The 27,087-nt window shown below is 32.9% G+C and overlaps 2 protein-coding genes across 2 annotated transcripts; one reads left to right on the top strand and one right to left on the bottom strand.

The window, feature by feature from the left end:
* Positions 1–17,745: 17,745 nt before the first annotated feature.
* On the top strand, positions 17,746–23,345 carry LOC126664874 (U-box domain-containing protein 33-like). The gene is made up of 7 exons (XM_050357478.2): positions 17,746–18,438; positions 18,576–18,694; positions 19,078–19,187; positions 19,653–20,202; positions 20,662–21,210; positions 21,917–22,639; positions 22,985–23,345. The coding sequence occupies exons 1-7, from the start codon at positions 18,153–18,155 to the stop codon at positions 23,165–23,167; spliced, it is 2,520 nt and encodes an 839-aa protein (XP_050213435.1). The 5' UTR covers positions 17,746–18,152; the 3' UTR covers positions 23,168–23,345.
* Positions 23,346–23,850: 505 nt separating this feature from the next.
* On the bottom strand, positions 23,851–26,288 carry LOC126666253 (uncharacterized). Its single transcript, XM_050359258.2, has 4 exons — positions 25,898–26,288; positions 25,703–25,825; positions 24,968–25,129; positions 23,851–24,621 (listed from the first exon to the last, which is right to left on the bottom strand). Exons 1-4 carry the CDS (start codon positions 26,029–26,031, stop codon positions 24,081–24,083), a joined length of 960 nt encoding a protein of 319 aa, XP_050215215.1. The 5' UTR covers positions 26,032–26,288; the 3' UTR covers positions 23,851–24,080.
* Between the last annotated feature and the right edge of the window lie 799 nt (positions 26,289–27,087).

Genomic DNA, 27,087 nt, shown 5'->3' with positions numbered 1-27,087 from the left:
AAATCACATCAAATTTAATTGATGGAGTCTGCCTTCTGATCCAGTAATTTGACCTGCAAAACAGGGTAGAAGCTACCTGAACGGTGGTTGTCCGATTAACTCTCCGATTCTAAAGTCAGTATTGAGTTTAAGCAGAATTTTGTGTATATGAATGTAGTTATGTATTTAGACATACCTCAAACTTCTTTTATAGTAGATGATAGTATATCTTGCAGAGTTGTAATAAGAAGGTGAATTCCATTTTATAGGGTTTGACCCCGATCATGAGTGATATTTCTTATTCAAATAAGAGTCTTATTTATGAACGTCTTTCTAAATAGTCTCGTCTTCCTAAATTAGAGATTATCTTCCTAAGTTATAGTTTGTATCCAAATAGGTAAGATACTTGAAAATATTCAGTAGATCTAGTAATAAGTCTGAATCCCAGGGTCGACGCGTTTTGTCTGAGTCTTCAGGGATTCGGTATTATTCATGTCGGATGGTTTTCCAGTCGAGGTGGATCCTATGGATTCGGCCGCCTGTTTCGTCTGTTTTAGCCTTTCGAGCACGAGTCCGGTATCGTCTGAGAATGAATCTCCTGCGATTCGGCTCCATTGTAGTTTAGATAGTTCTAAAATTAGTTTTTTCAATTTTGTTTCTTATAAAATATATAATAATTTTGAAAATAAAATAAGTAAATAATATGCATGTCCATATCATTATTATTATTATTAGGATAAATTACTTTGATGGTGTCTAAACCTTATAAAATATTATATTCGTGTCTAATTGTTTTTTTCAATTATTATTTCAATTTTTTTTAAAAGTATATTAAATGAATATTTTTAGTCATTTTTCGATCATCAGATTTTCATAAAGCTAAAAATAATTATAAATTTATTGGTAAGATTTGACATTTAAAGAGTATCTTTTAAAGTCTGTTTAAAATTGTCAAACTCTTTAATTTTAAATATTTGACAATAAATTAAAAGTCTTATGGATTCTTAATTATTAAAATTTAGAATATAGAATGAAAATAGTTCTCGACACGTAGATAGTCGTTTTCACTCGTTACTTCATTTCTTAAAGGATAAAATTTCAAAATTCAAATTAAATTGGTTTCGTTTTCTTTTAAAAAAAATATTATTTATTTTTACTATAAAAAGCGAATAAATAAATTAATTAAAAATGAAAACATTAATACTATTAATATATAATTTATTATGATTATTGAAAAAATAAAATAAAATAAAGAGCCAAATATTAGAGAGTCCACCTGACTAAAATTAAAAATATTACTATTTATTTATATGAGGCTCTTTATTTGTAAAAGAATACTCTTTAAAATTGGAGATGTTCTAATTATATATAAATAAGTGTATTAATCGTCATTTTTTATTAATATGACGTACAAAATTAAGTAAAAGATTAATTATTTTATCTTTGACCACATTAATGAGTGAAAACCAGTTAAAAGCATATGTTTGACACATTTTTAATAGCTAAATACTTGTAGATAAAAAAGAGTTAACACACTAAAATATACTCCGGTCCATAATATTTGTCGCATTTGAGAAATTCTTTTGGTCCATAATATTTGTCATGTTATAATATTAAGAGAGCATTAATTGCTATTTTTCCATGTTTGCCCCCCATTAATTTATTAAAAATATACAACAAACAAATGAAAATGGTAGTAATAAATGTAACCAAGTTTCAATGTAGGGTTAATTTAGTAAAAGTGTTTATAAATTAAGACATATTAATTGTTTTCTTAGTTATTGTGCCAAAGCCAAATGCGACAAATATTATGGACCGGAGGAAGTAAATTTTAGAAAAATCCAGACACGGCTAGAGGCATGCATTCGTCCTGATTGGAAGTGGTCAGAGACGCAAGTTTATTGAATAAATTAAAGATTCTAACTCTAAACTCCGCCCTGGTTGGTATGAAAAAATTATCGAATTTGCTTCTCCAACTAAATTAGAGCACAATTTATTTATTTTCTTATAAACTAAAACACCAGAAAATTTTTCAATGATAATAGGGTAGAGTGGGGCGTAAGATAATGGTTTAAAAATTAAAAGTGAAACACACACTCTCATGAAACATAATTGTATCTCATTCTCATTCTCATGCTTAATCATTTTGCTTCCCATCTTTTCTCATCATTTATGTCCCCTTTTATTTCCCACATTTCCATGCATTTTCTTTTAATTTTGCCCACCATTTTCTACTGATTAGAGTTTCTGTTTAAATCAAATTATATCAAACTAAAGAGTTTAATTTTTATAATGAAATCCATCTAAATTTATATAAATTTCAAATTAAATTGAATTGACTTTTTCGAATTCAACTGTCTGATCTGATATGATTTAATTGGTATGAATATTGAATTAAAAAATTATGTTATGAAAATTAAATTAGTTTATTTGTTCAACTTGATTTATCAATTTGATTATCTGTTTTATACACCCTTAGGTAATAGACCTTTATACATATTAAAAAATTAATCAATTAAATAAAAAAAAGTATAATTACTATTGTTTAATTAAAAGTGCTCATGCCTTTTGGGTGATCTTTTTTAATACAGTTTATATGTGTAGTTTTAATTTTTTCTATATATAAATAATAAATGAAAAATTAAATTTAGTAAAATTAGTATTAAAAATTTATACAATTATCATGATTGATAAAATAATATAAGATGCTTAATTATTTAACTGACTATTTTTTTTATGAATCTAACTGACTATTTATAATTTAAAATAAACAAACTAGATTGCTAAACACCGCCCTTTTTTACTTAACACCGTTTCTATACATTACCTTTTTACCCTTTTCATTTTTTGAATAGAAAACCAAATCATAAAAAAATCCTAAATTCTCTCAACTCATTCGACCATATTCAAACTCATATTTTACGGCAATATCGGATTCCGAACGAGATCAAGATCGACAATCCCCGGTAAGTTTTTTTTTTAATTTCGAAATATTTTTTTTCGATCTTAGAGAGAACGTCCCCATTTCACGTCTCCTCTGGAGGATGGGACGCCGAAAAACGGCGTCTCCTCCGGAGGATGGGACGCCGGAAAACAGCGTCCCCTCCTCCGGAGGAGACGTGGTTCGTCTCCTCTGGAGGAGCGGACGTGGGCGACCCACGTCCGCCCCTCCGGAGGGGATGTGGATCTTCCTGAGGAGGAGACGAACACGTCCGGCGTCCCTTCCGGACGTCCTCTTTTCCGGCTGCGACCGAAACATTGCAGCCGGAAATTATTTTATTTTTTTCAAAAAAAATTAAAAAATAAATAATTATTTTAAATAAGTTAAGTGATTTTTAGAAATTTATTCGATTTAATATATATTATATATTATTTTTTTTAACTTATATTTAATTTTTTATAATCGCAGGGCGGAAAGCGTAGAGGTAAGTCCTTTTTAGCCCCATAATTAGGGGGGTCTGGAGTCCGTCACGTTATTATGCATAAAATTTCTGCCTTAACTCGACGAAAGAACCAACCGACGCATACTTCTCCCGATAACAAACGCATGTCTGTTGATGATCTTATAACAGATGATCTTAGAGAGCCTGGTGATTTTGATAGCTCAAAGGACGAGTCAAGTGAAAAAATTTACATTTGTCGACGGAAGAAGGGTATAGGTGGTCGGTTCGTTGGCGCCTCAGCACACTCATCTGACGGTATCCCTCAGGATACACAGCTAAAGTATGGTTGTGTGTACTCAAAATACCAGGCTCAGTAAGTACAAACCATGCAGTCTTACCTAATTTGACAACAATTTTGAATTTGCACTAACACGTTTTTGTCTTTATTTTTTCGTACAAATGAATCAGAATCTGTGAACGATCCTCTGTAACGCTCACCCCGAGCACATCTCAGAAGCTTTGGTTTCCCCTCGTTCTTATGAGACAAAATTACTAATTCAAACCCAATCCCTATAGCAATACTCTTAGCCCATCTAATTGCTTCATCATCAGTATCAAACCCATGTCCTGGATTAAACCGATCGCTGTAATCAATTCCGTCACCGCCAAAATCTTCTAAATTAACATGCAAAATATAAATAATTACGTTTAACAAATCCTAATAATATTCAATATATTTTTGAATTTCAATCTATTGAACATTCACTATTAAATCAATTAAATTATTTTAAATAATAGGCCTAATTACTTAAAAACCACCGACCTTGTAATTTTTTTTCATTTATACCATGACCTAGTAAAAATTTCAATTGTACCCTATTTCCGATTTTTATATTTCATTTGTACAAGATATATAAATGATTAACATTAACGTTTTATCAGAATATAGTTTAAAAATGAAGTACTAATTTAAACTCTTTTTTAAAAGAAAATAGGTCAATTCAACTCATTAGGGTAGAGATGAAACATAAAAATCGAAAATAGGGTACAATTGAAAATTTTCCTAAGTCATGGTATAAATGAAAGAAAGTTACAAAATGGGTGGTTTTTAAGTAATTTGGCCTAAATAATATTATTTTATTTTTTTTTTTAAAAATAATTTCCGGCTGCGACCGTCCGTCGCAGCCGGAAGGGGACGTCCGGCGTCCCCGCCAGAGGAGGAGACGTCGACTTCCGGCTTCCCCTCCGGAGGAGGGGACGTGGATGGCCCACGTCCACTCCTCCGGAGAGGACGTTCTACGCCCTCTCTAGGAGAGGACGTGGCCGTTCAGCGAGGAGGGGATGCCGGACGTCAGCGTCCCTTCCTCTGTGGGGGACGTGAAATGGCATCGTCCCCCCTAAAAAACAGAAAAAAAAATTAAAAATCGTTTATTTACCTCGAAAAAGCCAAAAAAATTTGTTTCCAAATGTCGATACTCGTTACCCGACGAATTATACTCGCTGTCCGTCATTTTAATCGACTTTTTATGTATTCTTACGAATGTGTTCGAATGAGTTGAGAGAATTGTTTTTAAAATTTTGCTAGAAGGGCGAAAATGTCTTTTGTAAGGGTGGTGTTAAGTAAAAAGGGGCGGTGAATAGTAAAACCCTAAACAAATTTATAACATTTATCAAATTAGAGTAGAAAGATTAACAAAGTTTGACATTGATTAGAAAAATTGATTTCTTGGTTAATTATCAAGTGGTATCAACTTTTTGACAAAAATAATTATACAAAATTTTGGTATCATACGGAATCTTTTGAAATGATATTTGTTTTTCAAAATGGTCCATTTCTTCGAGTAGAATCAGTTAAAGGACGTGGTTGACATAAATAAAATATAATTAAGGCCCTCAATTATTTTTTAGTCAAAATTAGTTATATATACATAAATATATAAAGCATATAATTTAAAATATTTTTTAATGATTTAATAAATAAAAAAATTAAATAAACAATTTTTTTTTGCCAAAGATAGAACTACACTAGGTTAGGTGTTAATTGTCAGTATTAAATTTTTTAGGAAATATATTATTTCAGCCCACTGGCTGGCATAGGGGTGGGTCGAACCCACGCCCTCTGCAGTATACATAGTGAACTGTTGCCAACCGGGCCAACAGTCACTTGCAATAAACAATTATTAAAACTTGTTCATGTCTTTTTTTATGTTTATATTTTTATTAATATTTAATCTAGTTAAGTGGTTCAACTATCACGGTCTAATTTTAGAGATCGTGACCGATGTTAGGGTATGGGTATAGTCGTACCGAAAATTGGAACTAATCTCGCGGATAACCACACAAAAATATAAACCTGCAAAAAAACCACTGTTCGGGGGCAACATAGACTACAACCTAAGTCTAGCAACTCATATAATCAATTATAAAACCAAATGCTCGGCTCAAACCTGTGACTCCAACAACGTTCCTTATGTATAAATAATTGGATTCAAAGTATAACATGTCAATAATATAACAAAATAGTCGGACCAATCCGACAAATCATGGTATAAATAAATCATATAAAAGATAACTAGTTTTACTGCGGTTTAAGAGTAAAAAATAGTTTGACTAGTTTTATTAAAAACAAAAGAACCTCTAAAAATTAAAAAGTTAGAGATTAACCAAAACTCGCAAAATTATAAACCTGAAAAATGTGTAAAATAATGAGGTTAGATATACTCAGATGAGGTCATGATACTAGTTACATTTATTAAGTTAAAAACCTTTAAAATCTGAATTCCTGTCATACTAATAAGTATTACATTAAATATGTTAATTAATATTTAATATAACAACGGATCATATAAATATCGCTCACTTACGTAACACGTGGTGAAAAAGTAATTTTTTAATACAAATGGGCTGTTCAAATTTTACTTTGACTATTTTTATTAATGTAATCACGCAATATTAATCATAATATTTGTTTTATTTCGGATTGGAGTCGGCGAGGACTATATGTATTTTTAACCATCTTTTCACTGCTTTTTGCTTAGGATTTCCTACTAACTTCATCCACTATAGTTGATTAGTTGGTAACTTTTACTTTAATTACTAAATGAACAAAGGTTCAACGCGCCCTCTAAATTTATGATACGGGATCATCTAACCCAATTTATATTTTTTGAATAATTAACTCCAAAACTCCTCATTTTTAGATCAAATAACCCTATAATTATATTTTTAAAACGCGTAAAATACAAATCGGAGATGAAGGATGAAAAAAAGTAATTAGATCTTTCCCTAATTGTTGCGATATAATTATTCTAAATCTATTTTTGGAAAAAAATATAAATTATAAGATTATTTGATCTAAAAATGAAGAGTTTTGGAGTTAGTTGCTCAAAAAGTATAAATTAAATTAGATGACCTCGTGTCACAAGTTTAGGGGGCGTGTTGACCCTTTATTCAATTACTAAATATAATGCTAAACATGTGTGATTCGGTAAACATAAATTCCTAATAATGTAGAATGAATTGAAACAAAAAATACGATTAGTGAATTTTTGTCTCTTTTTCTAGTGTCACATGACACACTATTTTTGTGTCTTGTACTAATCCACTTATGTCATAGATATTTAAATCTTAAACCATTTACCAGTTGGATTGGGATTCTCTCAAGTTCAAAATAAACTTGAAAGGGTCATGTTCACGATCTACACCGTTCATTATAAAATGAATGGTGTAGATTAATTTAATTAAAATTCTACCTTTTTGATCTACCCCGTTCATATTACAATGAACGGTGTAGATCGTGAACATGACCCCCTCAAATTCATTTGAACTTGAGAGAATCCCAATCCTTACCAGTTAGATAGTTGGAGACTATAATGTCCTTAATTTTGCGCAAATTTGCCTTGAATTTGAATCTTAGAGCATCAAATGTTGACTTAAATGTTCTAACGAAGATGATGCGTTTAACATTTTGTTTGGATCAATCTCTGATCAAATTTGATTCAAAAAACTACGTCCCTCTGTGTGGTTTTCTATGAGAATATATTCCTGTTTGTGACTACGGAAAGCTTTCCTTATACATATTCTATCACTAAACTTTTAATTTTTTTTAGATAGAATCACTTAAAGGGTAATTGTATCATTAAAATTTCCAGTTGTTTTTTTTTATTTCAGTCACTAATTTTTTTTATTACTAAACTTTCATTTTTTTTTATTTTGATATTTACGGCCGAAAATGTTTAAGTGGCGTCTGTATGTTAACATGTGGCAACCGGATTTTGGTAGTTTTATTTTAAAAATATATCACACATACATAATTTTACTTTAAAAATGAGTTTTTAGATAGAATTATGCATATATGGCAAGTTTTCAGGTTAAAAAAAATTAATACAGGCTGCCACTTGAGCATTTTTTGCCAGAAAATACCAAAATGAAAAAAAATGAGAGTTTAGTGATCGAAAAAATAATAATTCAGTGGCTGAAATAAAAAAACTTAAAAGTTCAGTGATTTTCAGGATCAATTATCATCACTTAAAAGACATAATTTTATTTACCTTAAACGAACTATTAGATATGTTCAATATTTTTTTATCGGAAGAGATATGTTCAATATCATTAATATATTTTATGCAATAAAAGATGGACAAGTAACGCATACAAGCATTTCAAAAATAGATTAATAATCGGAAAAGTAAAATTCTTATGGCTAAATATCAAGTTATAAAATAAAATCTCTCTCAGCATGCAATGAAAATTGAGTTTTCTCTTTTTTTTGATAATTGGAGAGGGAGGAGTGCTTGTGGAAGGAAATGAACCGACGACCTTGACAGTTTGCTGTCTAGCGCTTGCCTATAAATTAATGAAACTTTCTTCGAGCCTTCTTGGTGGCGAGTGGCTTGTCATCACTTTATGAATTTCAAATTATTTTCTAGTCAATAAATCCTTAGATGTCCCTCCGCAAGATGTGATATTGCTAGTCCATTAACGAGTTGTCTAATAATACTGGCAAAATCCCTCTGAATTTATACCGCTAGACTTCCGACTTGGATTATGAAGGGGCACCATTCAGTCAAAAGCCTTCAGCCTTTCACAAATCTTAGTGCCGCTGGAATGTTTTGATTTTTTTTTCACTTTAGCTGTATACTTGCTAACTCGACGTGTGTGCGAATGTCCCCTTACTAACTAATAGGTCGATACAGTTGCGGATCTAGAAATATTTGTAAGGTGAGCAAAATTGTACTGAAAAACAATAAGATTGTAATATCTCGTGTGTTTCCGGCAAGTTTCGCCGAGGTTTCGGATAGTTTACGATAGCTTAATTATGTGTTTAATTTTGGTAGGTGTGATGCTTGATATGTGGTTTGATTTTAGTTTTTGATTGGTTGCATGCATGATTGCATATAGGTTTTATATCGGATTTTGAAACCGTGACATTTTCAAGTTTCGTCCAAGTTTTAAAAGTGAGTTCTTAGAGTTGGATGATCGTCAAGAGAGTTTAGATGATCGTTTACTTTTAAATTTTTGGACGAGCCGAATAGTATGAAAAACTTGTTTTGAAATCATTTTCACTCAATTTTCAAACTTTCATTTCTCTCAACTCGAGCCCGATAACTTTGATCCTCATCAAACTTTGATCAAGTGGGAGCATTTTTGTGATCTTTGAGTTTATTTCTTCAAGAATTTGATAGTTTTTCACATGCACTCACTTTGATCACTTGAGTTTTCATAAAACTTTAATTTTAAATATTAAATTATTCTCAAATTTTACGTCGAAATTGTCTAATTTTGACATTTTATGTTTCGGCGGTTTTTCTATCACTTTCACTCTCTATCTATATTAAATAATTTCACCATTATATTCCAATTGTTCATCTCTTATATCTTCAACTCAAAGATTAACCAATTTTAATTCCGAGTAATGTTATTCAAATTTTCTTTTTGCATACTTTTAAATTTCGTCTTATTTCCTTAATCATTTCGAAGGTTTGTTCCGATGTCCATTTTCATTTTTACTAGATACATAAATAATAATTTTTATTCTCAAAAATTAATTAACTTCGATTGCGAATAATATTATTAATTACTTAATTTTAACGCTTCAATTACATCAAATCTTTATTTTGACATCATTCGCCGTTTTCATTTTCATTTTAGACATATAATATTACTATACTCGGTAATTAACCAATCGTAACTCCGATATTGTTTAAATTCTTGTAAAAACTTTAATCCTCAACATTTAAAAAATCCTTATTCCAAGACCAAATAATATTTTCATTATCAATTTTACTATATATTTTGTTCTTGTTTTACATTAAAGTTTATAAGATTTAATCTTTGTCAAGGACTAAGTAAAATTACGGATCCATAATTAAATTTTACTTTGAATTTTCCGTTCATCATATAACCATTTAATTGGCAAAAAAACCACAATCAATTTTTATATAATCCCATCATTTTTAATTTTCAATTTCCTTGTTTGAGCTTTGGCAATTGTCACGTCAAAACTTCGACGAATTATGTATCGCGCATCAAAAATTATGCCACAACGATGCAAGGTATTACAGAAGTGGTCTATTACGACGATTAAGAACTTTTTCTAATATTTGCCTATTAGAAAAGTTCCTACAATGTCAATTTCCCATGACGAATGGCTTGTGGCTACTCAACGAGCTTTGCAATGTTTCTGTCTAATGGTCGACATTATCGTGTCTTTGACATTTATCACACTTCTTTACCAAGTTCTTGTTTAATGTTGGTCAATAGTAACCTTTCAGTAATGCCTTTTGAACGACGCTACTTTCTCCTTCATGGGCTCTGCAGATCCCTTCATGTATTTTTCTAAAGATTTAGCTCCCCTATTTGGATGTGAAATCTTAGCCATGGGTGGGTCAATGAGGTTTATTATGGAACCTTGTCATAGAATGAATAGTTGACTGCTCTTCGGATAATCTGAGTTGCTTCCATCTTGTTTGTTAGGAGGTTTTCAGTTTCTAGATACTTGATAATGGGGTTCATTAAAATTTCTTCTTTTTCAATGATCGTAACTTGATCTGTCTCCGTGCGTAGTGTTTGCATTATTTTGGAGTTATAATTTGTGGAACAGGTCTCCCAACTCCGAAGTTGATTTAGCAATTGAGTCAGCTTCAAAGTTTTCCTCTATTGGGATTTGTTTGATCGCCCATTATCTGCCTTGTTCTTCTAACCGACGAATCATGTTTTTAACTTTGGCTAAGCACTTGTTCAACCCTGCTTTCCTAGTTTGGAATTTTTCTCTTATTTGATTCACCACTAGTTGAGAATCGCTGTGGATTGTTAGAACTTTGGTCTTTAATTCTAATGTTAAGGCGAGCCGTATGATTAGAGCTTCCTACTCCGCTACGTTATTTCTTGCATCAAATTTAATAGGGACGTCATATGTTACCTTGGCCTTTCTTGGTCCTCTAGAGATGACCCCGACTCCGCCCCCTTTCTCATTAGATGCTCCGTCTAAGAATAATTACCTCGTGAACTCTATGTTTGGTACAACACGGTCATTTGGTGTTATTTCAGCTATGAAATTAGCCAATGGTTGAGCTTTCAATATCTGCCTTCATATCTGATATCATGTTTTCCTAGTAATACCAACCAATGAACCAATTATCTGGATGTCTCTATTGTCTAAAGGTCTTTTACGATAAGTTGGTTAGTTTGAGCAACTACCGTAAAAACTTTGAAAAAAGTACCTCATATTTTTTTTGTAGTTAGCACAGCTAGTGCCACCTTTTCAATTTGTTGGTATCATGATTTTTGCTCTTTAAATACTTGGCTGATGTAGTAGATCATCATTTCTCCTTCCTCTTCACTTATTAGGATAATGATAATGGTTTCTTTTCTCGCAAAAATGTACAATTATAGCGTCTCTAAGGAGATTATCCAATTGCGAAGGGGTGGGGATATCATAAACCTTTCAACTTCTCAAAGGCTTTGACATTCGCCATCTAATATGAACTTTTGAGTGTCCTCTAATGCCTTGCAGAATGATAGGAATCTCTTCGTCAAACATGACATGAACCTTTCCAGGGCGATCATTTGCCCATTCAACTTCTGGATTTCATTGATAAAGGGTTGCATGTCCATGATGGCTTTTATCTTTTCTAGATTTGCCTCGATTTCTCTCTGGGAAATCATGAATCCTAGAAACTTCCCTCCTTCAACCTCGAACAAAAACTTCATTAGGTCAAGCTTCATCTAAAATTTGTTGAATATTCGAAATGTTTCTTTGGTGTCTTTCACATGATTCTCCGGCTTCTCACTTTTGCTTATTAGATCATCCACGTAGACTTGTACTCGCTCTCCAATTTTTTTCTTTGAACATGAAGTTAATGAGCCTCTGGTAGGTATCTCTAGTGTTTTTTTAGCCCAAAGAGCATAACCGTATAAGTTCCTATTTTAGTAATGAAAGAGGTCTTCTCTTGATCTTCTTCTTTCATTGGTATTTGATGATACCTTGGGTTGCGTCAACAAAGCTGTATAAGCTATATCCATCTGTTGAATCAACTAGTTGTTTAATGTTGGCATTGGATATCTGTTCTTAGAGCATGTTTTGTTTATATCAGTGTAATCAACACATATCATGTTGTTTCCATTCGCCTTATTCACAATGACCATGTTTGCTACCCTTTTGAAATAATGAACTTCTACAATGAAGCATGCTTTGATTAGGTTTTTCCACTTCATCAGCTATGATCTTCTATTTTTTCCTGAGAATTTTATCTTTTTTTTTACTGCTATAACATCTATTGACACATGAGCTCATGTGCAATAATTTATGGGTCAATTCCTCCAATATCTAAAGCCTTGCTAGTAATGGCACCTTCGTTCTTCCTTAGAACCACCCTAATGTCAGCTTGTATTTCTAAGCTGAGGTTTGCCCATACATTAACTTTCTTATTTTCATTCAACTCTAGTTATCGTATCTACCCTTATAACTAATTTCCGTTTTCTTTGAAGTCGTAGTTCAAAATCTCTTCGATTGGCGTCGCCTCGTAGTACTAATTGATGGCCATGTCATAGAATTTTTTGGTTGCTTCTTGGTCTCCTCGGACGGTAACTACACCATTTCTCAGTGGTATTTTCATTGTTAGGGCTTGTATGCTCGTTACTACTAATAAATCATGGCAAAAAATCTCCCTAAAATGGTATTATGCGGTAATTCTATTTCCATTATGTTGAATAATGTCGTGATATTCTTGGTCAGTCCCCCCCTTTGGCCCCACCTCAATGTCAAATCCATTAAAACCTGCTAAATGAGATCGAGATCCTTCAGAGCTTAGATTGTCCCTTTGAACCCTTGATAGGCTTTATTCGTTAACAAGTTCATTGTGCTTCCTTCGTCAATCAACACTTTCTAAACTTTCCAAATTTCAATCAAAGGTTAAAACACCAAAGCGTCGTTATGGAGTCTTTTTACATGCTTTATGTCATTGGCTTCAAAGGCTACCATCAGTGTGAGCAATTTCCAAATGGTTAGGACCTCCTTTTGCTATTCTTTTCCTCATATAGGAATTACTAGACCCTCCTCCTGTCATAACATGGATTGTCCGCATTACTTCCCTTCTTCTAGGTCTCTCTTCTTCTTTGTTTTTCTTCTCTGTTTGGGTCCATCGTCTTTTTGTTTTTTTTCTTCTCAATGGTTGCTTCTTTCGCTACCATTCTTTTTTGCTTTAAACTTTTTGAGTTCGCCAAATTCTATCATTCTTTATGTTTCCACATTAAGGTCTTGATACTCTACAATGTCATATCCATGATCGTCGTGCAACTTGCAAAATCTTTTCATTTCTCATTGGCTCACTTTCATCTTAGGTGGTCAATTTATGTTTATGACGTTGTCTTTGATCCGTATCAATACTTCTGTACTTTTCACGATGAGGGTGTGTAATTTCTCTCATCATATCTTTGATATGGCTAGTACCCTCGGTTGTCCTCTTGTCGAGGGTGTCTCTCTTTATTCTTCAGGTGATGCTTCTCCTTCGATTTTCCCTTTGTTGCTTCCTTGACTTTAGATTTTTTTTTTGCGGATAGCTCTTCATCCTTCATCTGACTTAGAATACTTTTGAGTGAATCAAATTTGATAAGGTTAATGGTTTATTGATCAACAACTTGTCAACCAGGATATTAGACCTGGTGACATGCCTAAGAGCTTCGGTGGCCATATCAACATTGAGGTGTCTATTTTCATGGCTTCTCTGTTGTATCTCTCCATATAGCTTCAGAGGGTTTGTATGCATGCCCGAAGGATGCTTTTAGTGGTTTTAGCTACTATATTGCTCAAGTATCTAGCCAAAAACTTATTAAATACATAATATAGTTCTTAATGCAGCATGGTTTTAATCTGTTAAACCATCGTTGAGCAGTGCCGATGAGTGTAGTGGGAAAAACCGCACACATGATAGCATCTGTCACGTTGAGTAGTCCTATCGTTTCATAAAATCAAGAGACATTGTCTCTTGTATGGGTGTGCATCGGTCAGTTCGATCACCGAACCAAACCGAACAAAAGTAACTGAAACCAAATTATCATAATTTTTCATAACCGAAATAAAATTAAGTATAAACCGAACCATGTTCAAACCAAAATAATGTTATTTTAGTTAACCTAATAGTTAAACTTCAATTAGACAATTTTTTCACATAAATTAAAATTACAACAAAATTACATGATAATTAACAAAAATAATTACTCAGCCAATTGATATTTAAAACACTTGGATCTACAAAAGTAGCTAATTGGCTAATAACAATTAAAATAACATCATACATGTTCAATAAATCTAAAGACATATATTGATACAAAGAAGAGGGCGTAGAGTGGAGGTCGCCTCCAAATAATGTTTGATTTTTTGAATGGTGAGCAGCGACCGATTAGAGACTGAAATTTAAGGTTTGTTATTTAAAAATATTGGTCGTAAAGAACAAATAGAAAAAGAGTGTTTGAAGGTGAGAGCTTTGGTTTTGCATAGGGAATGAGAGGAACAAATGAATAGATGTGAGATGAGAAAATAGTTGGGTGGTGAGAGGGTGCGACTGAGAGAAATGTGAAGTGAGAAAGTGCAGTGAGAAAATGAGATGAGAGGAACAAATGAATAAATGTGAGATGAGAGAATAGTTGGGTGGTGAGAGAGTGCGGCTGAGAGAAATGTGAAGTGGGAAAGTGAGTGTTAGGGTTAAGGTAGCACATGTGTAAACTACAAAAATATTCAATGTGTCTAAAAAATTGTAAAAATGCTATTGTTTATGTAAATATCAAAACAACGTCGTTTTGAATTTTGGTTAATTTGGTTGATTCGGTTAATTTGGAAATTCAATTTTGATAACCAAACCGAACCAAATTAATCAAAATTTTCAAAACTATTATCCGTAATCGAACCAATATAACTAATATTATTTAGAGCATGAGCTATCTTCAAATCAAATATTCTTCTACTACATACACTACTTTACTCCTATGGGAAGATTCACATTTCATTTCTTTTTATTGATTTTTTGTCGGTGACAGTCTTTCTGAATTGTCCTAATGGTACAACCCCATTTGATTTTTCAAGAGGTATTCTCTTTGTATATCTGTTTTTTTCTAGTACTCTGTCTTCATTTATTCGCCCATTGCGCCTGTTCACAACTGGAGTGCCGTCTCCATATCAGATTGCCTCCATCTAGCCTATTACGCATATTGGCATTTTGGGTGTTATTTCCTTGGTTATTCGCGTTGCCTTTGTCTCCAACCAGAATCTCAAATTTTTGGCTCCTCTATTCTGGATCTAATGAGGAGTCACGTATTGTGTCCTTTGGATGTTGATGCTCTCCAGGTGCATTTATGTGACATTCCTAGCCCATGAATCATTTGATCCAATTTTTTCTATAATTTTTCTATCGCCATCATCAAGGCTGAAAGACTATTGTTGAAGCAAGTTCACCAGACCAGTCATTGATTGGGTTGTTTACCCTGACCTTCTCAGTTTGATAATTAGGGGTAAGATTATTGGCGTTAAGATTGATACCAGAATTGCCCGCGACCGACGTGGTTTCTATTAAGCTAAAGAATTCGACGCTGGCTGGGAATGCAGCTGGCGAGATTAGGCCAGTGTCCTTCTATATATTTGGATTGACCGACTATCTATCCTTCTAGTGGTTCCCATTAGATTTCATCCTTTCAACAAAAAAACTTCTTCAAATTGAAATTTTAGTAAGCTTTTCCATAGACGACATAAATTGATGAAGTTTGCCCTTTCAACAAAAAACCAGCAAAAATAATAGGTTAGAACATTGATTAGATGGTGGCTATCCGATGAATACTCTAATGGTAACGTCAGTTTAGGCTTTACGAATATGTTAAGAGCTTGTATAATATTAATTTTAATGTTTGTTCATATATAGACATATATCTTTTATATAGCGGCGAGTCTTGGAAATTACATAATTAAGTCTAAAAAGGATTAGATTTTCTGTATCATAGATGATTTGTAGTAGAAATATACTAGTAGGATAACCTTATAGAATCTAGAACCTTATAAGAATATGGCTAAGCCAAAGAGTCTTAATATGGATAAGACAAGATTTATTCGAATGTGCTAATTGATTGGAAAATACCCAAGGCGAAGTCCAAGGGTTTTGACGTTCGGTCCGTGATATAATCCTTTGCAGGAGTCATTATTTTGATATATGTGATAGGGTTCGGATTCTATGGTCTGGTATCCGTCATTTCTTATTCACATAAATTGAGGAACATGAATATTGTTTTATGGGCAATAAATACTTTACTATTTCAATTACAATAAAATTAATAACTTAAAGCAAGCAAGCTTAAGAAATAAATCATTCGTATTTGCGTGAAAATCCTTTAGAGCATCCACAATGCAATGTTAAATTGGCATGTTAATGCTATAATTTAACTTTGAGATATAAAATCCAACTTCAATGCAATGCTATATTCCATGCTAAATTTAGCATATGCTAAAATTGAACAACCAATCAAAATTCATTTTTAAATATAATTCTATTATTATTTTCTTTGCATTATTTTTATTTTATATTTTTTTTTTATTTTTACGATCTCGGTTGATTAAATTTTTTAATTATAGACCGCACGCCAATATATTATAATATTTTATTTTAATTTATTGGTTCATATAAGAATTATATTTAAAATAGCTTATTATTATATCAAATAAAAAATAATATTATTTGTTCCATATTGTCAAGTCGGAGGGCGTCACTTCTGTACGTGGTCGTAATATATTGTGAAAAATTATAAAATATATAATTGAATTTTTATAATATAATAAAAATAATAATAAATAATTATCATAGTAAGCAATTATAGCACTTATTTTAACATTTTGCATTGGAGATAAAATTAAAAAAATTATGCTAAATTTATCATTTTGTCATTTTCTCTTGCTAAATTTAGCATAAAGAGTAGCACTTCATTGTGAATGCTTTTAAACCTTCCTTATTGTTGGTTTTGAGTGAACTTTTGCAATTTTAAGTGTTTAGTTGTGGATTGGGCCTAATAAAATTTTCATGTAGTTTGAATTAAAATTAGAAAATTGTAAGTTTGAAAAAATTATATTGTTAGTAAACTTTTAAGTTTGAAGTAAGTGGATGCGGGTGAGAATTAATATAGAATCACTCTAAACTTGAGAGAAATAGGAAAAAGTCGTTTTATAGTTCGAGAGCAAGCTTCATAAAGAGTTTGCCGTTTAACAAATAATTTTTATAAATATAAAATATTCTTTTAATACAATAAAACAATATTAAACAAAGGTTTATTTGCAAATTAAATCACGAACATTATCCTAATTTGCAATCAGAACACGAACTTTAAAACTTGACAATGTTAATAACCAACTTTCAATTTTTGGCAAATTGATACACCGACCAATCATGCAATGACACATGGCAATACATTACAATGTCCACGTCAGTGTTTTTTTAGATCAGTGTATTAATTTGCCAAAATTATAAAGTTCGTTGATGACATTGTCAATTTTAAAAGTTCATATTGTAACTGCAAATTAGACCAAAGTTGGTGAATTTATTTGCAATTAAACCTTAAACAAACTACATAATTTTGATAATAAAAAGGAATAAGATTGCCTAGTGTCGGTTCATGTTCGTATAAATGAACGAGCTCGTTTAGTACCGAGCTCGTTCATTTAGTATTTAAACGAACGAATACGAACTCAACATGAATCTAGCATAAACATTATAAATTCTAAACAAACCGAATATGAACACTTTAGTCAGAACTCGATTGCATATAAAATACATATAAACGCCTCATTTATATAAGGAACCGAACATAAACAATTTAAAGTTTAGCTCGCTCGGTTCATCTACATCCCTGCGGCAGCACACATGTAGTAAAATATTTGCACATCAAAGCAATAGAAAAACATAATGCAATGCTAAATAATCCTGAGTTTTTCATACCCTCAGCTTAAAGAATTGTCGAATTTCGCGGTTGTTTCCAAGCAGCCAGCAATGGCTGCACTGTTCCTTGAGTGCAATGTTTATACCCAACAATTCAAAATTTCTGTATCTCTTCTTGAGTCAATATCAAAAGTCAAGAACTGCCAAAAAAGAATTAACAAAAAATTTCTGTGTTTTACCTTTTAGACATATCAAAATCTCACTTGTTTTTAATACTCTTAATTATGTAATAACTTTTTATCTAACTTATCAATCATACAAACCAAACCCATTTTTTTATTTCAATTAATTTTTCTCCAAAACCCTCTCTTCTTCCCCAATTATTATGGAGCTTCTGAAACCCACTTGCCCGACCCGAGAATCCATTTCTGGGTTGTCTTCTTCGGGGGGTTTCAGGGCTTTGTATGACCGGACAGTGAACACCCAGTTGCCAAATATTGCTGAAGATGGCTGTAGTAACAGTAGCAGTAGCAGTGAGAAAGTGTATGTTGCTGTCGGAAAATCAGTGGAGAAAGGTTTGAGTTTGATTCAATGGAGTGTTAACCGCTTTAGGAGCAAAGAAATTTGTATACTTTTTGTTCACCAGCCTTCTCTTCATATACCAACTCTATGTAATTCTCTCATTTTAGCTCTTTATTTTTCAAGTTTTTGTAATGTGTTATGCTATTGTTGAGTAGTTGGGATTTGATTTACATTATCTGTGATTTGTTTGCTACCAAGTTTATGAATTCTTGAATGTTTACTGCAGTGGGAAAACTACCAGCAAGTCAAGCAAATTCAGAGGTGGTGTTGGCACATAGAAGGGAGGAAAGGGAACAGACTAGAGTGCTTTTGGAAACTTACTTGGATATTTGTCACAGAGCCAAGGTATTTTTATTTCTCGAATACTCTTCCGATGTAATTCGTACTAATACAGAAAGACTAATGTTGGTATATCATTTATCAATAGCTTTTTTCTTCAAGAGAAGAAATGAAGTTAATGTTGGATTGTAAATAGTTCTCATGTAGGCGGTGCCGTTCACCGTCACTAGTCTATCTAGTTAACTTATTTAAGCATTTCTGGTCTCTGCTATAGATTAAGGTGCAGAAGTTTTAGTAGCTCTATGATCGGTGTATATAAGTCAGTTTTGAGCCTGGACATCTTTACAGATTGAAATTCAATATTGTCCCGAAGGAATATTTTTTCGCTAAAAAATTGTGTATTGCTAAGGCTGTATGTGGTGATTTGATAAAATAAGGCTAATTTACAGGTTGAGGCAAGTATAGTGACAACTGAAAGTGACCAAGTTCTAAAGGGAATTGTAGAATTGGTAAATAGACATGGTGCTAGGAAGCTTGTTATGGGAGCATTACCAGACAAGTGAGTGGTTTATTTATCGCCTTTTATTTTAGTAATGCTCCAATGTGAATCTTATCATCATAATTAACTAAGTTCTTGATTATCTGTCTCTTTAGTTCTCCTTTTGTGAAGCTGCTTTTTTCGTTTAATTTTCTAGGGACTCTGCTCATTACTTGCCTTACCCTTTGTTTGGTTCAATTCGATCTATTAAATTTCAAAAATAGAGCTATTAAATGAATTCCTGCATAAAATAAACACAATTATATTCAGTTAGAAATGAATTCCACAAAAGTTTTTGGAATTTTTTTGAACCGAACTTCTTTTGCCACACCTTCAGTTTTTCTCACTGTTACACATTCTGAAAAATCTGCTCTGTTGTGTTTGCTGAAGCCCTTTTGTTTAATGTAGAGATACCGTCTACATTTTATACATTTTCTGAGTTATTTATGTGATTTTGTTGTATGTCATCTTAATGGCTCAATGAAGGTTCATGAAGGTGAAAAAGAGCTCCGAGAAAGCAAATTTTGTAGCCAAAAGTATCCCATTATTCTGTGAAATTTGGTTTATCAACAAAGGGAGACATGTGCGGACAAGAGAAGCATCTGAAATGTCAAGTCACGCTGAGGGGGAAAATGATGATACTTTAAAGTCCAAATCATTGAGATGTAGCAAGAATAAAATGCCATTCTACCCAAAGTGCCGCTCGTCTGGCTCTGCTACAGATGTTACATGGGCCAAAGTTAACGATTGGTTTCAGATTGAAGGAAATAGTTCAGAAGAGCTGGTGATGCGCACGAGGTCCAGTTCTACCGGTGGACGTTTTCCCCAGAATACATTTAGTTCTTCAAGTAGTAGCTCCCGCACTTCTACTGAAAGAAGGGTATCTGTTGATTCTGATCTAAAGGTTGAGGATGAGAGCTTATATTGTCAGCTCTTGGAGTTCAGGATAGAATCGGAAGCATCAAAGAACAAAGCATTTGAAGAGCTTTCAAAGCGCAAAAAACTGGAATTTGATACTTTGGAAGCCATTAGCAAGGTGAAAATGATGTTATTATCTCAACTTGTTTTAATTGAATTGCTCAGAGCATCTAGTGTGTCATGAAATTAATTTTGACAGTCATCCCACTTTGACCACCTTATATGTTTAAAATTTGAAGGTGGGTAAGCTGTTTTATCTGGACTAGTGTTTCATATTATCTTTAAGACATAAAAAAAGGGGAAAGAAGAGAAAACAAAAGAAAATGTGGAATACGCAACAGGCTTATAATTTTGAATTCTTATAGTTTCAAAATAATCTTTATCATGCTTTTTCTAAGTTTGAGAGAGCGTTAGTTTACAGGCTTATAATTTTGAATTCTTATAGTTTCAAACTTATCTTTATTATTTATTCTGGCGTGTGTTTAGTTTTAATATCTTGCAAGTCAATCTACTTAGGCTTCCTCATAGAATAGGGAAAAAAAATATACCTAGGCTTTAATTTCCTGTTTCTCTTCAGGTCAAAATCTTTGAATCTGCCTGTACGAATGAACTTAAACTTAGAAAAGAAGCCGAGGACTCATTGAGGATTACAATAGAGGAACAAGAAAAACTCTTGAAAGAGAAAGTAGCACTAATGAGAGAGCTGCAAAGGACCATGAAAAATGTTGCTCTTTTAGATAATCGTGCAAAGGAAGCAGATCGTAGGCAGGATGAAGCTGCTGGAGAGTTGAAAGTCATACAAACTTCCATTGCATCTCTAAGGCAAGAAAAGCAGAGGATCCAACGGCAGAAAATGGAAGCTGTACGATGGCTTGAGCGATGGAAAAACCGTGGGGCTGGAGCTCCAAACTGCAATGATTTTCTTGGGTTTGTTGAAGAGTTTCCCGAGATAGCGGAATTCTCAGTTTCTGATTTGGAAACTGCAACATGCAATTTCTCTGAAAGCTTCAAACTGGGCCAGGGAGGATATGGTTGTGTTTACAAGGGTGAAATGTTGGGTAGAACTGTTGCTATAAAGAAGCTTCATCAGCATAACATGCAAGGACAGTCAGAGTTTCAAAAAGAGGTAATCAGCTCCTTCTCTATCTTTCTCTTTCTATATAGCAACTATTAGCTTCAGATTTCCTCATGATGATGAGGAAGACAATGCCACTCATTTTCATATCTTACGACTGCCTATTCGACCCTTTAGTGCATGCCTATTCAAACGTTAAGTTGTCAATTTATTTTAAATTCCTGGCACACATATGATGCTGGCATTCGAAAGAATAGAGAAATTCCTTTCACCCTTTTTAAGTATCTTTGAAAACTCTATGTAGCATGGGAACGCAAAGACTGAAATAGAAAAAACCAAAACAGAAAATATCGAAACAGTACTTTTTACAGGAATAAGTTACAAATATAGAATTTCAGAGTTTTAGAAATGTTCTCGTTTCGAAAACATAAGACATAAGAATGTTCCGAGCAACATAACTAAAACTTGTTATAATGGTTTTAACATGCCCTGTATAGTGTACTTTCTGAAAGTTTTGAAACAAACTACAAAGCTTTGTATAGAAGACTAGATCAGAAAGCTATGGATTTTATTTTCAACTCTTTGGTAACTTTAGGGGTAGGTAAGTCCATATATACACTAACGGTTGCATTTGAAGGTTCCAACTAACCTGGTGATGTTAAAAACTTACTCCAACATATTGAATAGATTGTCTACTACTCTTCTCATCATAACACATCTAGATTGTATTTAATTTAAGTATTTATTTATTATGCAGGTTCAAGTTCTTGGAAAATTACAACATCCTCATCTGGTGACTTTGCTTGGTTCATGCCCAGAAGCGTGGTCTCTTGTTTATGAGTATTTGCCTAATGGGAGCCTCCATGACTGCCTTTTCAGGAGAAGTAATGTTTCCCCTATGACATGGAAGGTTCGAGCTCGGATTATAGCAGAAATTTCAAGTGCACTTTGCTTCTTACACACTTCTAATCCTGAAAAAATTGTTCATGGTGATCTGAAACCACAAAATATCTTACTTGATTCTGAACTTAGCAGCAAAATATGCGAGTTTGGGATTTGCAGGCTTGTGACTGATGATACACTTTACTGTCCAAGTTTTTGTCGGGGCACCGAGCCGAAGACCGCTTTTCCATACACAGATCCAGAGTTCCATAGAGTTGGCATTCTGACACCAAAAACTGATATTTATTCCTTTGGGGTGATCATTCTACAGCTGCTGACTGGAAAGCCTCCTGTTGCGTTAGTAGGTGAAGTGCGTCGAACAATGTCTAGTGGAAAATTAGCCTCAATTTTGGATTCCTCAGCTGGAGAATGGCCAACATTTGTTGCAAGAAGACTGGTCGAGTTGGGGCTGCAGTTCTGTGAATTGAACAGCAGGGAGAGACCTGAGCTGACACCGGCTTTGGTGAGGGAATTGGAACATTTGCATGTTTCCGAAGAACGACCAGTACCCTATTTCTTCTTGTGCCCCATTCTTCAGGTATGTGGAAAATATAGAATGCATGAATTAAATTGAGAATCACTTCATACCATATGTTTCAGTCTCATATTCATTAGAACATGAACATTCATATTGCCCTTGGAATTTCTTTTTTGACAAAAGGAATTATTTTATTTCACTCGACCTCACTTTGAATTCGTTTATTATGTTTTGCACCAAGAAATCAAATAAGGTCTAATCCAATGCTACAAAAATAAGATATTATCTGAATTCTCCATTATAATGACATGCTTTTTTTTCCTCCATTCATTCCTTTCAGGATTAGTCGCGGTCTTTCAAACTATACTTATGCAATGCAGCTTATCCATCTGTGTTTTGTTTTAGGAAATTATGCATGATCCCCAGGTAGCAGCTGACGGATTCACCTATGAAGGTGAAGCCTTGCGCGGATGGTTAAAAAATGGCCGTGAAACCTCTCCGATGACTAATGAGAGATTAAGTCACTTGCATCTTACTCCAAACCATGCAGTGCGTCTTGCAATTCAAGACTGGCTCTGCAAATCTTGAACCAGATTTTCATGCAGTATATAGCTTTTTCTGTATATTTCTCCCGTGTATTAGTGAATTCTTAGCCATCCGTTTATTACATTTGCACATATAGCAAATAGGTGTTTTACTGCTACATTCTGTACAATGATATGATGAATAAAATTCATTTATTTATTTACTAGAAAAATTCTATTAATGTTGTCCCAAATTTTTCAATATCTGAATTTTTATTATTTATTTTAGTAATTTCAAATTTTAGACTTTTTTCGATTATCAACATGTTAAAAAGAGAAAAATGAATTTTATATTTACTTAAATTTTATAATCAAATTAGCGATTAAAGTGCATATGATATACTTATATATGTGGAGTCGTAATAACAAATTGTATATGTAAATTTTAAAACTTATTTTATTTCTTTGTTAATAGTGAGGTGACCGGAAAATAACTAAAAATAGAAACAATCATTTGATAATTTTTTTTTAAATGACTAAGAACCAAATCAAAAGTTTTGATTCAGTTTGATGTCGTCTAAACCTATAGTTCAGTTCCGTTCCGTTCAGAATTTCGACAAATTTTGGTTGGTCAATTTTGGTCAACTCCAAACCGAACCGACTCAGTCCTAGCGATGCAGGCATTTTAATTCCCTCTTCTGGGTTGCTAAATTGATAATTGAGCAATCCTATTCTTAATCGGCACCCTTTTGAAGAGAAATTTCTTGATCATATTAGTTCCTATATGATCTTTCATATGGTAATAAACAAAGATAGCTTACACAATACATCGGAACAATATGGGTATAATGCTGTTTGATTCTTCTCGCAAAGGTCGATATCACGGAATCTACAAACTATGACAGGAATACCAGTATCTTTATCATTGTTTTAGATGTCTGAGAATCTGCAGATAAGATATCTGCTGTAATAAACGCTTAAACCCCTTGCAAGATCCCGATTCTTTCTGAAACGAGAGAAGAAGCAGTTTCCGTCTCCCTAAGAACAGCAAAGGGATGTTCCTCTTCCACGATTTTTGGTTCATCTCTACGGGCATCCAATAGCGGATTATTCTCTTTGAAACTGGTTTCAGGTTTCTCGTGCATCCAATCATCACTGAAGTCGTCGTCATCAGTATCCAAATTCGGCCTTCTCTTGCTCACCTCGGAAGTTGCATACTCTGAGCTCTTCTTCACATTTTCATCTTTTTGTATTGCATTTTCTTGATTAGAAAACGCGAACTGATTTTCCTGAGAATCGTGCTCGTTATACTTGGAATTGCTTCTCGGGATTGTTCCGTGGGATAAATCCTGAAGAATGCCTTGTGTTGAAGAAGATCTTTGGCAAAAACTACCAAATCCTTGAATCCCTCTAGTCAGCTTTCTAGCTCTATCCCTCTCTTCTTTAAGAAGAATTTCTTTCTCAAGCAGCATCTCTATTCTCTCTGATTTCTTTCTAACAGTCAGTCCCCAATTGAATCTGCAATTTAATTTTAATCTTTATCACAACAACACACAAAACATAATGCCATTGAATTCAAAATGAGCAAAGGGTATCGCGGTTCCTGAACTTGTGCGTCATAGTCAACTAACTCATACTTGGCCATTTTAAGACGATAATTTTACGTCAATTAACCTTCACATTGTACAAAATAAACACGTTCACGGGCCGCAGTGACTAATTTGCGGTTAATTGACCTAAAATAGAGAATATTATACCTAATTGTTTAAAATAGCCGAGTGTGAGTTAATCTGTCCCGACGAACACATTCAAAAACCGCGATGACCCTTTGTTCAATTCAAAATATTCAAGACACATCAATTACCCTTTCTCATCTATGAATTGAAAGCTCTGCATCTTCTTGATAACATCTTTATCACTCTGAAACTCTCCTGCTACACTCTCAGGTCCATGAGTCAACAAGTGTTCAAGTAGAATTAGGGAATTGTAAGAAACCCTCCAGTCCTTCCTTTCAAATTTCAAGAACCTGATTTATATGTAAAAAAATTTAGTAAAACCAAAAACAATGCTCTATTTTTAGGCCTAATCATTCAAAAATTCAAAATTCTATCGATCTTTATCAGTTCTAATCCAACGTTTCAAATTCGTCAATTTTAGCCTGAATTGAATAATTATATATGAATTGTAACCAAATTTAGTGAAATTATCACTCCATTACTTATGCGCAAAAGTTTCATGATATTCACTCAAATTGGCCAACCATTTGCTATATTTGATAATGTAATACTACTAAAAATCAAGCTAAAATTATAATGTTAAATTCGATGGTCTAATGGCCAAACTTTTTTGACTATTAAAAAACCTATCAAAAACCCTTTAAAAGTCGTACAATTCGTTAAAAATCTATTCAATTTTCAAAATAAATTTAACTGTACCTACGTGACAATTGAATACGTATGTTCTTATAACTTGAAAAAAGAAAAGAAAAATTGTCAATTAAAACGACACATGGTTCAGGCAAATTAAAACGATAAAATTTGTTTTTTTTTTTCATGATCAAGCCTTATTTTTGATAATAAAGATAAAAAAAAAAACAAACCTATTATGCAAAATCTCAACAATTCTCCAATAATCATCAACTTCAAAAGCAGCCTTAGAAATAGATCCAAGAGTTCTCGAATCCGGCGTCCATGAATTCCCATTTATAGCTTCCTCAGTCATCCTTTTCAAGATCCAAAACCAATCATCTCAACACAAATTCACAATCAAAATCAATCAAAAATTATAAACTTACAGTTGTGCAGGCGTGACATCAGTAAGAGCCAATCTAGCAGTCTTGATCTTCTCCTTGAGAAAAAACGAAGCTTGCTTCTTGAATTCATGAAAAGAAGGAGTGCCCATGTTGCTATTTTTGCTTAATATTGACATGATCTTGAGACTTGAGAGAGATAATTTTATTTGTACGAATTTTTCAAGAATCAAAATGTTAGCACGTCAGCAGAATATCATATTATATAGTCCAACTAATCCACTCAAATTGTAATAAAACCAACTGTTTCTCGAAGAAAATTGTGCATGACTTTGGAGATGTAATTAAAGAAAATGGGGACTACTACTAGTAATTTGTGATATTGAAAAATTCAAATTGGATTTTAAATATTTTTATATTATGGAGAGCGATGAGTTCAATATGAAAAGGACAAGTTTAAAAATGAAGAAGGTTTTAAAGAGTGGATGGAGAAGTCAACATCTGTTAACTCTGTTATTTGGGCTAAAGGAAGGGACCGCCTGCTTCTTCTTCTAAGTTTGAATTTTAATTTTTTTTTCTTTCCAAGTTCTCTTTTTATTTTGGGCTTTTTATGTATTTATCTAAAATATGAAAATATTTATAAATAATACATCAACACGGAAAAGTTAATAAAAGTACATCACGTTTCTATCAATTTTGTGTTTCTACTCTCTGCTAATAAAATTTTGTATTTTTACTCTAATTGAATGACAAATGCATTTTGACATGACTTCTCTCTTTCTCTTACCCATACTCTCTCACCCACCCACCTGCACACGCAACACCTGACACTTTTTTCTATATTTTTTTCTCTTTCCATTTTTTTTCCTTTCTTTTTTTCTCTTTCTTTCCACTTCTGTTCTTTTTCTTTCTTATTTTCTTTCTCTCTCCTTCCACTTCCTGCATTTTTCACTTTCACTTTCTTTCAATTTTTCGTCTCCTTCAATCTTGCGATTTTATTATAAAAATTTACAATCATTTACGTATCATTTTTTTATCTCGCAATTTGATATTTCAGATTTAAATTTAAAAAAGCAGCAGTGACATTATCATATCGGTATCATAATTTTTCTGTAAAAAAATTATTTTTCGTACGTTATCATACTATTATCATTAACTTTGTCACACTATTATCTGTTTTTATAAAAATTATCATATCATAATATATTTTATCATAACAGTATCATAAAATTATC

This window comes from Mercurialis annua, linkage group LG1-X, assembly GCF_937616625.2.
Source record: "Mercurialis annua linkage group LG1-X, ddMerAnnu1.2, whole genome shotgun sequence".
Lineage (NCBI taxonomy): Eukaryota > Viridiplantae > Streptophyta > Magnoliopsida > Malpighiales > Euphorbiaceae > Mercurialis > Mercurialis annua.
This window is presented reverse-complemented; position numbering and strand designations above follow the sequence as displayed.

What these genes read in the sequence shown, in the direction of transcription:
- LOC126664874 (XM_050357478.2), top strand. Translation starts at nt 18,153, where the DNA reads ATGGAGCTTCTGAAACCCACTTGCCCGACCCGAGAATCCATTTCTGGG. An exon ending in ATGGGAGCATTACCAGACAA is followed by an intron (nt 19,188 to 19,652) that starts GTGAGTGGTTTA and finishes GGCTCAATGAAG; the next exon opens with GTTCATGAAGGTGAAAAAGA. An exon ending in TCTTGTGCCCCATTCTTCAG is followed by an intron (nt 22,640 to 22,984) that starts GTATGTGGAAAA and finishes GTTTTGTTTTAG; the next exon opens with GAAATTATGCATGATCCCCA.
- LOC126666253 (XM_050359258.2), bottom strand. Translation starts at nt 26,031, where the DNA reads ATGTCAATATTAAGCAAAAATAGCAACATGGGCACTCCTTCTTTTCAT. An exon ending in GATGTCACGCCTGCACAACT is followed by an intron (nt 25,826 to 25,897) that starts GTAAGTTTATAA and finishes GATCTTGAAAAG; the next exon opens with GATGACTGAGGAAGCTATAA. An exon ending in GTTGAGATTTTGCATAATAG is followed by an intron (nt 25,130 to 25,702) that starts GTTTGTTTTTTT and finishes CATATAAATCAG; the next exon opens with GTTCTTGAAATTTGAAAGGA.